We start from the raw sequence: 16,544 nt of genomic DNA on the forward strand, positions 1-16,544 counted from the left end.
TTAGCCAAAAAAAAAAAATAGTGTTTTAGTATTTAGTAAATTTTTATGTAAAATAGCTGTGACTATCTGAAATGATCAAAAAAATGATATAGTATTGGTCAATTACTAAATATACTTTATTCTATTTTTAAATATTTATAAACTTATCTCAAATATTAATTAGTAAGACAAGATACTTCAATATATAGAAATATTTTAGACTCAATAGCTAGGATTCATTAGTACAATATTGTTGATGTACTTGAAAGTAGTCTAATTAGATGTATTCATCAAATTTGCTGCTATTTTATTTCTTAATGCTTCTATATCATGTGACTTTTCAACTTGATAATTACAGTACTCATCATCATCATCATCATTATCGCTCTCTTAACAAAAGTCATTAGGGTCATCAAATGACGATCACGTTCAGAATACCTGTATATGTAGTTATGAAGAGCCATTGTAGCAAGGACAATCTTCAGTTGCTTATTGAACGGGTAATTAGGCATATCTCCTAAATTTGCCCACCTTTTCTTCCATACTCCAAATGTTCGTTCAATGATGCTACTAAGAGAAGAATGTTTGTAGTTGAATACCTCTTTATGACCCATTAGTTGGGCACCATACGGAAGCTCGGGAGATGATATCCTTCATTTTTATATGGTCCCAAATAACCTCTCATTTGTGGGTACCCTGCATCTACCAAATAATATTTTTTTGAGAAATTGAAAAATTTTGTTTTCCAATGTAATAATTATACAAAGTGAGTACGTAAAATGTTATAATAAGTATGAAGATTCCAGCAAAATAACAAGTATGAAGCTTATCATTTGGAGGCTTAGGAAAATTTAAATTTGGATTCCGTAGCACGGATAGAAAAACTCTTGTATCATGTGCAGTGCTTTCCCATCCGGCACAAGCAAGTGTGAATTGCATATCAAAATGCAGCCATAACCTTTTGAGTCGACCTTCTTTTCCTACCAATGTATGGAACTTGAGCCGGAGGTCGTATTGAAGCATCAACAGGTACTTCATCTAGCACCAATACAATCCTAAAATAATAACATAGAAGAAAATTGTCAACCTACACTTATAGTTTGCAAAGAAATTAGAAGAAGAGTCAAACTTTACCTTAAAATAAGGCATGTATCTTGTATCTCTCCTTCTTTCTTCGGGAATGCACAAAACTCCGAATCCATCGGTGTGACAAATCAATGTTCTAAAAGACGTGAGATGCTAATTGGGCGGCGGGCTGGGGTTTAATGCCTAAATGCTTATGCAAGGTCTAGGTAGACTAGACGGATCTAAATAAATATATATAAATAAGTAACTATTTACACTTAAAAAATTATACTTGTATGTTTCTTAGTTTTTAATTGACAAAAAAAGTGTACTATTAATATGTAGTATAGACATAGTCAAAACAAAATGTAAAAAAACAAATAGATATTATTGGTGAGATATAGTGGGGTCTTAAAAGAGAAAACAAATAATAAAAATTAAAATTTTGACAATTAAAAAAAAAGAAATGAAAAGACATAGAAAGAAGAAGATGGTGGGCTCTTAAAACAAAAGGATTCAATAAAAAACTCAAATAGCAACCGATAATTTTTGCCAAAAAAGACACCATGCATACAAGCCATCGTCTTCTTCGAAAGAGCCGATCGGTCTGCATAGCTCTCCACAGATCATCGTCTAGCCCCGCCTAACCCTGCCTAACTCTGCCCAAGGAGTTGCCTAACAAGCTTTCTGATTTTCGGATTGATTAAGGACAAGTCGTGGAGGCAACTCACTGTCTAACGCCTAGGCCGCTACACTGGATAATATCTATTGCCATCTTACATACAATATCCAACATAGCACCAAATATCTACTAACAGTCTCATTGGAATGCTAAAATCTCTCTTGCGCTAATCTATTTCACACCATGCCCGAACATGTACAAGAACATTCTTAATATTTCAGTTGCATTCATTCTCCTTAAACCTTTCAACCCAATATTAGTTTGCAAGTCATTGGGTTTATAAAAAGCATCTTTTTTCATCCTAAACATTTTATAGCATCGCACATCATTCCTTTGTAGTACTTACATCAACCAAATATTACTTCATTGGGAAGAACTTATACACGGAGTTTTATGGACATATTTTAAATAATATGTTTCAACATCTCTCGCTATAGCGCATATACTTAGACCATCCTCCAAATCCATAACATCATCATCAAAGGTGTTCATATTCAATATGCACCTACAACATAAGTCATAATCCAACATTCAACAAGAAATCGTAATTTCACATTCAACAAGTCATAATCCAACGTTCAACAAGAAATCATAATCCAATGTTCAACACATAATCAAACATTCAAAAACACAATATACAAGCAACATCCAACACACAGTCCTAATGCAAAGTACAAGCAACACATAATCCTAATCCATAGTTTCAACTTCTTATTGGTTGTTGAACATAAATTTCAACAGAGCCAGCCAGACTTCAAGATCTTTCATCTGTGGCGAACATCTCTCGTTTCTTTGCACTACAAAACAAACAAGTAGCAAACAACCATAACTCACTAGGTGGCTCACACCTAAGCAATTTTGCAATAGCCACAATCACTTTTGGAAGACTACTGCCTATATGCAATTGCCTCATCAATGAGTTTGCAATACTCCTACTCTCATAAATTTCAACAAGATGGTCAATTTAACCACAAAGTTTTGTAGCACCTCTAATTTTTTTTTCCTTTCTTATCAACCTTCTTCTTTTGCAAGTCTCCATGGTCAGCCACTCTTTTTTTTTTTCCTTTCCTAGTAGCGTGCCTTATATCTTAAATTGTCTCAAATTCTTCCTCATAATCTAAATCAATTTGTCCTATAGATTCCTCTCTTGTCTTACGTACTTCAGAAGAAGGTTCCTAGGCATGTTCATCAGTAGCAATTATATACAAAAACATCATATCTAGCTTGTCCTCCATATCAGGATTAATGCCCTTTTTTTTCTGCAGCCTTCCATATTTTTTGTTTATCTACAAGTAAGAAAGAATAATGTTAGTATATTGCATGATATTATTATAGACATATTAAAAGATGAGTACACGTACCTGAATCTTATTATTCCATCACTCCTTAGAGGCATCAACAATACCCTTGCTCGAATTCCACCGTAGCCAGTTTCTTTACTAATTAGTTCTTTCCACAAATTCCACTCATTTTTAAGTGCATCCCATTTATTTTTCAGTTGTGCTTTTTCATAATCATGCCCTGCTTTGCCTTGAAATTAACTCTAATATTTACATATCCTGTTTGTTAAAGTGAGTGCCCGGACGATTTCAAGCCTCAACCTCCTTGATGCATACATCACAAAATATAGATATATTGTGGGCATCCCACGTAGTTGGAGGATTTGATGAAGATGCCTCCTTCTTTGCCATTGGTACCAATTAGTGATATGTATATATGCATATATTTTAAAATGAAGAAAAATGATATTCTAACACAACCAAGACAAAATTAATAAACTATAGACCAAGACAAAACTAATAAGAGAGTACAAAACATGGGAGAATTACTGGACACCACTTATATACCACCATTTTATAGACCACTATTTATGAACTATTTATGAGAATTACTAAAAGGATAATGAACATTTATGCTAATTACTAGACCACCATTTATGAGAGAGTACTAGTTTTGCTAATTACTGGACCACCATTAATAGTCAATTTCTATTAAATTTGAATTAGACATATACAATGTGTATCAATCTCTACCAGTTGCTAATGTGTGTGACTGCAAATTGAATGAATCTCTAGTGAAGTGAAATTCTCAGCTAGTTTAAAGTCCTAAAGGAGAGGAGCATGAAAGTATATAGGACCTCAGATAAGCATAGTCTTATCCTTCCAGCCACAAGACACGGAAATATATTGGACCTTGGATACAAAAGACATGTATATCTCTCATTTTTTCAGCCATAAGACATGCATAATCTTTGCAGCAACTTTTTCCCCTTTATATACAAACCCCGTAAACCCTGAAAAAGCAATTGAGTGCAATTCAGAGAGAAAATAATGACAACCAACAAAATTAATCTAAAAAAATAATCAACACAAACTCACATCACCACCGTAATCCCCTTCTAACAAGTAAAGCAGCAACATCACACCAATTGTAATCCTTTCTAAGAAAAATTAATCTGATTTTTTTTTTTTAAAAAGAGAAAAAATTTCCTGACTTGCCGACACCATCCCTCCAAAGCTCATTCCCTAATTTGTTTTGCTGACACTATCCTTCCAAATCTCCCTCCCCAATTTCTTTTGTCGACAGCATCCCAGACCTCATTCCCTTCTTTAACTCAGACTCTCCCATCCCCAAATTCAAAAATCCAAACAAATAAATAATGAAAATTATGAGAATAGAAGCTTACTAGAGGAAGGAAGCCAAGCCAGGAGAACACGACCTCGAGAACGAGAGAGATCGGTGGGAGGAAACACCCTTTTTCAGATCTAGTTTTGCGAGGGTTCTGTGAGAGCAACTCCATCGTGTGAAACCTCCCCCAGGCAATACACTATGCTATCCACCCAGTGAACAGTAACTGCCCTAATGAACGGTAATTGTCACATCCTGGCCCAGGGCAGATCATTTCCCGGGCCCGCCACCACCGTAGCACGATATTGTCCGCTTTGGGCTTACCATTCCCTCACGGTTTTGTTTTTGGGAACTCACGAGCAACTTCCCAGTGGGTCACCCATCATGGGATTGCTCTAGCCCCCTTCTCACTTAACTTCGGAGTTCCTACGGAACCCGAAGCTAGTGAGCTCCCAAAAGGCCTCGTGCTAGGTAGGGATGGGAATATACATATAAGGATCACTCCCCTGGGCGATGTGGGATGTCACAGTAATCGCCTTTGCATCTCCACTGTTGCAGCAATAGCCTTGACAATAGGTAATAAAATATTATTATTTTTTTTATTCATAAAATAATACAAAATAATTGTAATTGTAATTTCGGATAAGATTTTTAATCGTTCTCGTTGCGCCACATGTCATTATCGGAAAAATTATTAAATAATACAAAATAATTTTATTTGTAATTTCGGATAAGATTTTTAATCATTCTCGTTGCGCCACCTGCATCAGTAGTCATTTTGTTGAAAAAAAATTGGATTGAAACTTTGAGAGAAAGATAGGAATGCGATTGAAAGTAGTTGAGAAAATATGAAATTGTGATGTAAGGTAGATGATAATGAGAAGGTTTTATAAAAAAAAGTAAAAACAATTTTTTTTTAAATGATAATGAGAAGGTTTTATAAAAAAAAGTAAAAACAATTTTTTTTTAAAAAAATTTCGGATTTTTTTTCGAATTTTTTACAATTTGTTTTAAATTTTTATTCAACTAATTAATATCGACCGTTGGATATCAAAAAAATTTGAATTCCAACACTCCAGATTGTGCCACGTGTCACAATGGTAACTTTTCTTAATTTTAAAACTATTTTCTTTTATTTATTTATTTATAAAGCATATTAATATTGGTCGTTGATCTCAGATCGAACGGTTGATATTAAATAAGATTTTTTTTTTTTTTTTTTTACCGTTGAGATCGAACGGTCCAATTTAAAGAGCCGTTGAGATCGAACGGTCCAATTTAAAGAGCCGTTGAGATCGAACGGACCGTTGGAAGCCACGTGGCTTCCCAACGGTAACATTTAAATCTAAAAAGTTGGCTGCTTTTTCTGAAATTATGTCGGGTGACGTTAGCCCTAACGTCACATCCACTCGGGCTCTCGGGCTAGCAATTCTTCATAGGCCCGGAGCTCGGGCCTCCACCTCCACTTGGGCTCCTTCACGGTGGAGTGAATCCATAGGGCCTCGGGCCCTTTTCTCTGGCCTGTCCCTCGAGCAATCCACCACGGTGGAGTTGCTCTGAGAGTGGCATGCGAGAGTCTGATAGCGTGAGAAAGGAAGGCATGAGAAATGAGGGTAGTGTTGAAAAATTCATTAATGAGTTTACTGTTCATCCGTGTTTCTCAAAATAAGCTGGTTTTTTTAAGCTTCCTTTTGTAGCTTTGGGATTTTGGCTTTTTATAACCCAAAACTTTGAAAAAAAAAAAGAAGCTAATTTGGAGTGTTTACCAAACACCAAAAAACTCCACAACTTTTTTTTATACTCACTTTTTCTTTTGAGTTAAGCTAGGACAAGCCAGTACTTAGCTCACTACCCCACTTCCTTGGTGTAGATAATATCGTTTGTTAAAAAAAAAAAAATTGTCTTTTGGCCACTTTGTCTAGTCGAAATTGACGCTCTAATTATTTTTTGGTAAATTAGTTCCTAAATTATTTGAAATCAGCCAATTAGTCCCTTCTCGTAAGATTTCGTCCACTATTCCATCAAATTCAATGGGAAATTAATCTTTCGATCAGTAGTTCTTACTTGTCACTTATAACCACCAATAAAACTATGATTTGTACGACACATAATAATATGTAATGACAATTTGAAATCGTCCGTTATGTAAATGTTTGATTTTTTTTATTTTTTATTTTTATGTTTTCTTATTATGCTATTAGTTTATGAATTATTTCATGTCCACGTGTCATCATTTTATTAGTAGGTATAGTTGACAAGTTGATGATGAAAAGTCTAATTTGCTCTTGAATTTCATACAATAGTAAGTAGAACCAAACAACAAGAGGTTAATTGGCTGATTTCAAATAGTTCAGAGGATTAATTTACTAAAATATAGCTGAGTGGTTCAATTTTTAACTAGGATAATAGTTCATGCGTCAAACCGTAATTTACCCTTCCTTTTATGATGATTCAAATCATTATTTTTACGGCTCTGTGTATATACTAGTTTTGTGCAAGATCATCTCATTCGTAACCATTTACTCATTTTGATACTCGTGATGAAATTTTAATTTTTTTTACAACTCTATATTTATCAATTTATCTGAGCACAATTAGATGACTCGTGCCACACCCCAATCCCAAGATACGTCCAAGATTGGCACGGGACGTCGTCACATACCTGGTCATCCATCATGTCTCGCCTCTAAGACATGACCAAAACATAAATCAAAGCCTTGACAACGTAGTAACTTTTCTTTTATATCATAATTGCATCTAATCTCTGCGTTAGATTGCCTACATACCTTAAGGCATGATCAGGCCATTCGTAGTTCATCGACCCAAACTTTCTCCTGGTATTGTCCAATAGAAAAATTTAGAATTCCAGAATCACTCAATGAAACTCGACTAACATGAATCACTAAATTCTAGGTTGCTTATGACCATGAAATAATTAGAATTGTCATTTCGTCATTCACGCATATCATAGTGTTTTCCAACACAGTTCTACAATCACAAGAAATAATTGATTAATGACTCAAATATGCACAATATAGCTACATTAATCAACTAATAAGATCAAGTATCGATTCACGAAATTTAATAAAGTAAATCTCTCTAATTTCATACATGAATTCCAAGCAATAACATTGTAGACACAAGAATTTTTTCTGAGTAATTTCTATTTACAAGAATCTAGGGTCCCAGACTAACTCCACGGAATAAAATGAGAATTGAAAATTTGGACCACTCAATGGAATCCAACTAGGAAACAATCGCTCATCGTGGTTAACCAAGCAGGACCCTATCTTATAATACTAGGTAGTGATCACCTATGTGGACATACCAAGCATGATCACTCTTAGAATGCGTATGGACCCCCATTGTGGATATACCAAGTAGAACCATAAGCATGCCTCCAAGGTGTAGTCCCCAATGCAGATTAACCAATAAGGATCACTTATGCGAACAAGATAACCAAATATACAGTGTCCCTCCAGTGCAGATTAACCAAGTAGAGTTACCCCTATAATGTGTATTGTCCCCTAATACGGACTAAGCAAGCAGGATCATAGACATACATCAAATAATGTGGTCCCTAATGTAGATTAACTAAGCAAGACCACCCATGAACATCATATAACCAAGTAGGTAGTGACCCCCTAATGCAGATTAACAAAGCAGAGTCGCCCCTATGATGTGTACCGTCCCCCAGTGCGAATTAACAAATAACCCTTATAATGCGTATGGTCCCCTAATGGCGATTAACCAAGCATGACCACTCATGAGCATCATATAACCAAGTAGGTAGTGACCCCCCAATGTGGATTAACCAAGCAAGACCACTTATGAACATCATATAACCAAGTAGGCAGTGACCCCCTAATGCGGATTAACCAAGCTAGACCACCCATGCACATCATATGACCATGTAGGCAGTGACCCGTCATTACGGATTAACCAAGCGGAGTCGCCTATATAGTGCGTATGGTCCCCCCAATGCCAATTAATCAGGCATAACCAATGCATATGTCCAATAGTGTGGTCCCCCAATGTGGATGTACCAAGCAATACCATTTATGGAAGTAATGTAACCAAGTAGACAATGAGTCCCTAATGTAGATTAACCAAGCAAAGTCACCCCTAGAATAAGTACAGTCCCCTAATGCGGATTAATTAGCTAGAACCATCCATGTACCACTACTACATGGTGTTGTCACATCATCACATGACCTACCTCCTACATCAACACCTATGATTTATAATGTGAGCACATACACTACAATTTCTCATGACAACTTAATATTTGGTCATATAGGCACACAAATCCTACAATATACTTCTAATAGGGTTCCAGGCTCACATTTTCATAATAGTAATCCTACATAACATTTATCTCACCTAGAAATTCAATAAACACGTATATCACGACAATGTGCTACTTGCACATAAATTGAAGTGCACATCCCCAAAATGGACCGCTTACTGGAGTAGACTTACTAAACTCTATCGGGTCTCTAGTAATACTAATTTCAACATTTAAAAGCGATTCAGAATATTTGACCAAAAGTTAATCCTCGGTCAACGTGGCTAGTGGAAGGTCAACAACCCTATGTAATCAAATCCGAAAGATCTGTAGATCGGATTTTCATTCCATAAATTTCTAAGATTCTCAAATATTACATACAACAACATACTATAATTTCATAAAGATCCAATGTCTAATCCTCGCCTACTACAAAGGTCAATAATTTAAGATTCTTCAATTTGGAAGATCTGTACATCGGATTTTCGATCTGTAAATTCCTAAGATCCTTAAATAATCCGTACAACATTTTAGAAATTGGTGAAGATTCGATAGTCAGATCTTCGTTTACTACAAATGTCAAGTGGTGGACCTTCTTGAAATTAGGCTCAAACGATGTAATTTCATCAAACGAATGTTAAAAAATAAAATTAGAGTATCGAGCTTAGCCTAGGAGGAAGAAGTGGTTTCTCAGGCTACGCATCGTGGCCGCATGCGACAGCCAGCGGCCAAACCTTGCCGAATTTTTTTATTATCACCTATTTGTCTCAAAATTTACTAGTAAGTAGATCTTGAGAATAGGATCAAGTTTTATATCTGTCACAATGTCTGGATTTGACCAAAGGAAGGCAAAAACCACCATGGAACCGCCGGTCGTCCGAGTACGTGTGCCTTTGTCAAGTCGCCATGCTTTGATAGGGGATTAGGACCCAAGGATCTCCTTCTAGGGTTCAAAACTATTGTTTAGGCTCGTGGGGTGGTGGCTACGACGAGCCTCGTCGTCGACAATTGTCCAGAAAACCTGCCCAGACAACTGGTCATTTAGCAGGGAAATGGGTCATACAAACCTGGTTTCTATTTTGGGAAACCTCCTCCTCCTCCAGCTTTAATGGAGTTAATATATATATATATATATATATATATATATATATATATATATATGCGCGCGCGCAAAATGATAAGTTTACCCCTGACTCTAAGGGTACAACTGGTGCTGAGGCTGATGCTCATCTTCTCTCACTCTCTGATTCATATCTATTGTGGGCTGCGTGTCCAAGCCATTTGTGGTTGTTGTTTGGTTACATAGTATTGTGTTAGCCCACAAAACTTCTCACAAATGTTTTGTATTTCCCTTCTGGCTAGTGAATGTTTCTTGTCAGATATGAGTCAAATTTCAGGGTTATTTAGATAATTTGCGCTTGTCAATTTGTAAGAAATGCTATTTTCTATGATGACATGGCATCATCTCTGTCATATATCTTAGGTTTTCACCATTGACAACTTTGTCATTACTTATGTTGACTTTACCATATCTGCATATTTCATAGTTGCATATAAGGATTCTTCTGCCCCTTTTAGTTAATCTTATGCCTTGTCCTCCATCCTCTCATCTGGTAGCTCAATCTCAAGAAATGTCTTGTCTTTTAGTCCAAGTTGGCTCGCCTTTCTCGTGAGTTACGATATAGCAAAGAACCTATTGTCTCTCTTGGACCATTAAACATTTCTCTTCTCACCGACGAGGAATTGCCGGCCATGTACGTTGCCAAAGGCAGAGCCGCCAAGGCAATTGATCATGAATTTTAAGTGGAAGATGACTAGGATGATGACTAGACAATATGTTGTTGCTAATTTAGTTTAGGTTAAGGGGAGTCTAACTTTTGGGAGAGTACATTTTTGTGAAAGCACATCTTATAAGAGAGTGTAGTGTTTTGATGAGAACACTAATTTTGGAGAAGGCGGTTTCCTTTTAGGACTTTGTGTTAAAAGTTGTATTTTCTCATTCCTATTTTGCGGTTTTTTCTATGATTTGTGCTTTACTTGAGATTGTTTGCATGACTTGTGCTTACTTGTTGCCAGTTTACTCTTACTAGTTTGAGTTGGTCTATCATACAAATTTAGGGTCATGCTAGATTTCTTGTAGTCATATATCAACGTGATAAGCCTAAGTTTCCATGTGATATTCTAGCATGACACTTTGTCTTCCTATGACAAAATGAAGGAGAAAAATGTTGAATTTAATGTTGATTTATAACCCTTGATAAATTTCATTTTCTCTTTCCAAGAATTGTTATGTGCATGTTTTACACCTTTGAAGTCCTCTTGAATTTTGAGACTTAAGGTATTTATTGAATTTTGAGATGTTAAAGATCAAAGTGCAAATGGATGTGATTCAACTCAAGTCAAGTTGGTACATGCATATGCATTTCACGTTTAAAGTTTTAGACGTGAGCTGACACACACATTTTAAGAAAATCCACATACACTAGTCTGCCACCTTTTATCTGAAAATGAGTTTTTACAATTCACCTTTTCAGATCGCTTTTACATTTAACAAGTGTCTTGTGGTATACTTGGCTGCTGCAAACAAAATATCTTTGGCTTAGTAGTGTTGTATGGAGCTACTTGGCTCTTTGGTTATAAAACTCATATTTTCAAGAGTATTTTATGCTTCTGGAGCCTCCTCTCTGTGTTCTTCTTCAATTCTAGCGCAAACTCCTTTTTCATGCATTAAATCCTGTGCTAACTCACCGACATTATTTATAAAAAAAAAAGTTTGCATTGTTCGTAGTGTAAACTTTACTTTCAAATCTCATACATTCCTTAGTGTTTCACAAGCAAAGCAATTATTTTTCACTAGCAAGCAATTGCTATTTGATCAAAATACTTAGATTTCGTATCAACTGGTTTTTGTTGTCCTTTGTATATTGGAATAAAACAACTTTCGCAGAACCCAGCATTATGAAAATAATAAAGAAAAAAAGGAACTAAAAAAAATAATGGCAAGGGGGCTACTAGACATTTAATATTACAACAAAACTGTGAACATATCTGTGGTTTGTTATTTACAAACTAAGAACATACAATCGTCGCTAATGTGAAAACATGCCAGTTGGTCAATGCTGTGTGCCAACCTACCTCCTTGCACTCAAGTTCGAGTCCTCGTTCCGGTAGATTAGTGTATGGCTTTGTCAAAAAAAGAAAAAGAAAAAAGAAGATAGGCTCCTCTCACTTCATCTAGGGGGGAGGAGGAACAAGCATGCTACCAACACCCATATACACTTCAGCAAACTCTTCATCGTTTTTAGCCAACATTTCTCTTAAGCTACACTCAATATTTCTTCCCTTCAGCACCCAGTATCTTGGTTTTATCCTCTTTTCCAATGAATAACTGAAGTACCTTGGATACTCTACCAAATCCGTCACGGGTTTCTCCATTGTGTTTATCAGGAATTCAAGCTTCGGGCTCAAAACCTCTTCAATGCTATACCCAAGTATAGGTGAAAATTTACGGACCATGAATGCGATATCCCTCCGCGACAGCCCTTTCTTTGTCAAATACTTCATCCTGCCCACCAAATTCTCCACTTTAGTCCAGGGTACAATAGATTAATTCACATTTCACAAAGAACAGGATAGCCGCAAATTTTAAATGAAAAGAGCACTACCTAGGAAGTAAAGTTCTATCAGTGTCAGAGACAAGAAGCTCTGGATACTTTTTGATAACCCGAGGAAGGTGGGGTTTGGAAACACCGATACTAGCAAGAAATTCAAGCTTCCTATTGAGAGTTTTGTCAATGCTGGCAGCAAATATTTCAGGACAGCGGCCCAGTATGCTCCCAACTGTTTCTTTATCAAATCCTAGATCTTCCACAAACGAAACTACCTGAAAAAACAATTATACCAGTTAAAACTGGACTCAAGAAACTGTGTCACATATATTCATGTTTCCCAAAGTCTTCACAGAGACCAAAGTCTTCACAGAGAAAGTGGTAAAGTATATCGAAATGCAGTGTATTGGATGAGATTAACTCTCTACTGTGGGACCAACTTGAAATGATGGGTAATTGGATTAGGTCACATAACAACATACATACTACAAGCCGAACCTGCACTGGGGATTCTTGGCTCTGTGTTCCCCATTCATCACCATAGTTGGACCAACGTTGATTACATTGAGTAAGTGAGACCAAGCCAAATATTATGAAATATGGTCGGGGTGATTTCAGGGTATTTAAAGTGTGTATTAGCTTTAACTTCTCTGAAGTATCATGTTTAAAAACAAAACTTAACAGCGTTTACACATTCTGGGCATCTGTCACGGGGCATATTGTGGACACTAGCGCAGTCTACCATAAAATTTGCAAACTCAGCACATACACAAGGCATCCTAATAGTTTCAAATACAGTATATTCTTATTAAAATTTTGTGCCAGTTCAACGTAGTCTTTTATGGCCATTTGATGAACCAAGCAATATGGGCTAGCAATATAAAGCATGAAACTGGAAGAAGCGTATATGGCACTGTGTCACCAAACAAATTCCTGGAATTTCATATTCCATGGAAATTTATGAAATAGCCAGACAAGTATGATCTTCACTAACATCTAAACAGGAAGAAGTCATGAGGTAATGTTCATGAATATACGGAAAACATTTGTAACATTTTGTGAAAACATGAATTGAACAAAAATTAGCTACCTGAAGAAATTCTTGAGGTTTCCGTATCAATAGCTGAGGACTTCTGGAAATAACCTGACCCAACTTCTTGTTTCTAATACCCAATTCACCTATCTGTTCAACCATCGATGTTAGCATGCTGGTTGAGCAACCCAAAATAAGAGGCCAGCTTCTAATTGCACGACCAACACTCAATTTTGGTACCTGTTATGAACCATAATTCACATTTAGCACTCAAAAAAAAAATGTCAATCGTCATTCTTGTTGGAAAATTTAGCCAAAATGAAAACACGAGCTAGGTGGATACCGTACCTTCTCTGACTCAAAGAATGAAGAAACCTTCTTGAAGTTCTCTTGAATGCTCATAGATATAATCCATGGATATTTAATCAACATTTTACCAACATCTTTCTCTTCCACACCAACCTGCACAAGAATACATGGAGTGCTCATTCATAGGCAGCCAAAGGTGTCCCCACAATGTAATGAAATCCATTCTTGAACCACATAATTTATAGCATGAGAAAAAAGTATAAATGCTAATTCATAATTCTATTTCATGACAATTTACGGATAATCTCAGTAAAGTTTGCCATGCTACTGATCAGAACATTTCATAAATCTAAAGGTGCACAGGTGAAAGAGATCATGTATTTTTATCGTTCATAATGCTGCAGAAATAAGCAAGTTTTGGGTAACAGCATATTTGAAGTCGTATAAGTTACATAATTTTTCTGTGCCTAAACTAAAATGAAGAGAAACAGAGCTGAAGCTGGCAGTACCTCTTTAAAAGCAAGCACTCTTGTTTTGATGACTTTAACATTGCAAAATATAACAGGTGGAAATAACAGAAATATGTTTCTCATGCATTCTCTAGGAACTCCAATATTTTCAAGATATTCCACAATAGGTCTCACGTGAGGATCCAAGGACAATAAAAGAAGACGTGGAAAGGATTCAATTAAGCAACGGAAAGCAGCATCTCCAGAGCCCAACATATCCAGACCTCCACGCCTTGCTGCAATCTATAGCATGAAATGAAAATTCAACCAAAAAAATAAGAAAAAGTCATCCAGATACACAATTACAAATGAAAATTAATCTTTAAGTAACAAAGAAAAGAAATAATAGTAACTTGCATTTTGACATTCATGAACTACTAAGATTTGAAAGAGACATACCAGACCTTTTCAAAAAGGGATAGGGTTTGTTGCAAGTCTTCATCAATAGGAATTGACAAGTGCATCATCATACGACGAGCATTTTTCCCAATGAGCCCCCCATCACTACTGTCAGAAAAGAATGTTTTCTTCACATCGTTAACCTATAAGCCAAATGCAAAATAAGAAACCATTTTGCAACAGATTTAAACGATAATTTCACTTCTACATTCATATGTTGGGGAATCAATACCAAATTCCTGCTCATTGTCCATTTCACAAGTTTTTCTATACTGGTTCTATTTCAACTTTATTACCGAACTCTCAAATTCATAACTGTAATTTCATGTGCTGCGCAGAAACTAATCAGGGTGCACCTTCTCAAAGCTTTGTAATATCATCTAACGTACCATTTTCTTTCATACTTCCCAGTGTGCACAAAATCACCAGCTTAGAACATAATGAAGAAAGCACATTTATGCTAATAATGCAGAACCACTTAACCTTGAACAAATTTGGTTCTCATTGTATGTCATATCAACACCCTTCTTTGGGAACACATGGATTACGTTCTAAACTTGAATAGATAATTGTGTTGTAGTACAGGATATTGAGTGTCGATAAGAGGTCATGCCATAGATAAGCCATCAAAATCGAAGAACAAGTGATCACTTCCTACAATAAGCGCGCTTAAACAAAGTGTTGCCTTCCTTTGTTGTACTATATCAATAACATTCTGTTTCCACTACTCTAAGACAGTTTCTGACAAATTGTCCTAATACGAATCAAAAGTTCACAATAATCAAAATCTGGATTATCCTAAAAGAAACCGATAAGTTCACCAATATATAATCAGAATAAATACACTCCAATTGAACAAACTTCTAACAAATCATCAACTTAACACAAAATAACGAATCACAATGCTGTTACCTTCTCAATGAGTCCCGGAAGCGTCTCTGCTGATAAATGCCTGGCAACATTCATAGCCGAAGACAGACTCAACCCGACCGCACCCTCCAAAAACGCAACCTTTCCATTGTCACCCTTCTTCTTAGCCATTAACCTCACCTTCTCTTTAAACCCACACAATTCTCTCCTCTCGTTCTCCCACTCTCCCCACATTCCCAGCTCATCCAACTCTACAACCCCATCAACCAACATCCGCAAATACCTCGGCGAATTCAAAGAAACAAAGGCAGCTTCCGCCTCAGAAGCTCCAAATTCTTGAAGAAGCTCCAAAAGGGCTTCTTGGGCAGTTATTATATGCTCCAGCTGGTGGTCCGGCGGCGGCTCAGGGCTGTTGGGTGGCGCGGAAAACAGGGGGCGGTGGAGATTTTGGTGGGTTTTGGAGGGTTTCTGAAAAATTTGGATCTTGGGTTTGTGGTTGAGGTGGAGTCTGAGAGTGAGAGTGGGGTTCGAGCGGATGGGGAGAAGGGGTGAAGGAATTGGGGGGGTGTTTGGTGACGAGGATAGTCTGAAAGTTATGGTGAAGGTTGTGGACATCGAGAGGAATTTGGAGGAGGAGGACATAGTTGGAGGAATTAAGCATCCATACATGGAAAACAAAATGTATTTTCTTTCTTAAACCCTAAAACCCTGAAACTCTCAAGAGAAAGCTCTCATCTGTTTCATTTGGATTGAGGGTTGAGCTTTAAAAGGAAAGCTCACTCTTTTGGTAAGTTGAGTTTGGCGGGACATGGTCACATGGCGGTGGAAAGAGACAAAGTTGAACAATATTTCGCTACTTAATGATGAGTAAAAACTTTTATACGTAACTTTGTACTTATAATCGAATTGTTTATAATATAATTTACTATGTAAAGATCACATCTTTATAACATGGATGAAAATTGAGATCATTTAGTTAATCAATTGTAAGAAATACATAGACGGTTCCTAATACTTTTACTATTTTCATTATTTGTTTTATAATGTTCGATGACTAATTGACCTTAATTTATTGGTTTTTGCAGATAAAATATTTATAGTGATTTATAATATGAATAATTTTTATTATAAACAAGAAATTCTATGAATTAAAGAAGAAAAAGTTTTTGAGTAT

At 36.3% G+C, this 16,544-nt stretch overlaps 1 protein-coding gene and 1 pseudogene across 2 annotated transcripts; both read right to left on the reverse strand.

Moving 5' to 3' along the window:
* Positions 1 to 1,779: 1,779 nt before the first annotated feature.
* On the reverse strand, positions 1,780 to 3,594 carry LOC137709533 (uncharacterized; annotated as a pseudogene).
* Positions 3,595 to 11,651: 8,057 nt separating this feature from the next.
* LOC137708568 (transcription termination factor MTEF1, chloroplastic-like) lies at positions 11,652 to 16,106 on the reverse strand. Of its 2 annotated transcripts, none has more exons than XM_068447676.1 (7): positions 15,413 to 16,106; positions 14,506 to 14,643; positions 14,102 to 14,344; positions 13,632 to 13,745; positions 13,341 to 13,523; positions 12,308 to 12,525; positions 11,652 to 12,207 (listed from the first exon to the last, which is right to left on the reverse strand). In XM_068447676.1, exons 1-7 carry the CDS (start codon positions 16,037 to 16,039, stop codon positions 11,877 to 11,879), a joined length of 1,854 nt encoding a protein of 617 aa, XP_068303777.1. In that variant the 5' UTR covers positions 16,040 to 16,106; the 3' UTR covers positions 11,652 to 11,876. The 2 variants fall into 2 exon arrangements, with proteins under 2 accessions (XP_068303777.1, XP_068303778.1); XM_068447677.1 differs by having other exon boundaries at positions 14,506 to 14,608; positions 15,413 to 15,603.
* Between the last annotated feature and the right edge of the window lie 438 nt (positions 16,107 to 16,544).

Source organism: Pyrus communis, chromosome 11 (assembly GCF_963583255.1).
Source record: "Pyrus communis chromosome 11, drPyrComm1.1, whole genome shotgun sequence".
Lineage (NCBI taxonomy): Eukaryota > Viridiplantae > Streptophyta > Magnoliopsida > Rosales > Rosaceae > Pyrus > Pyrus communis.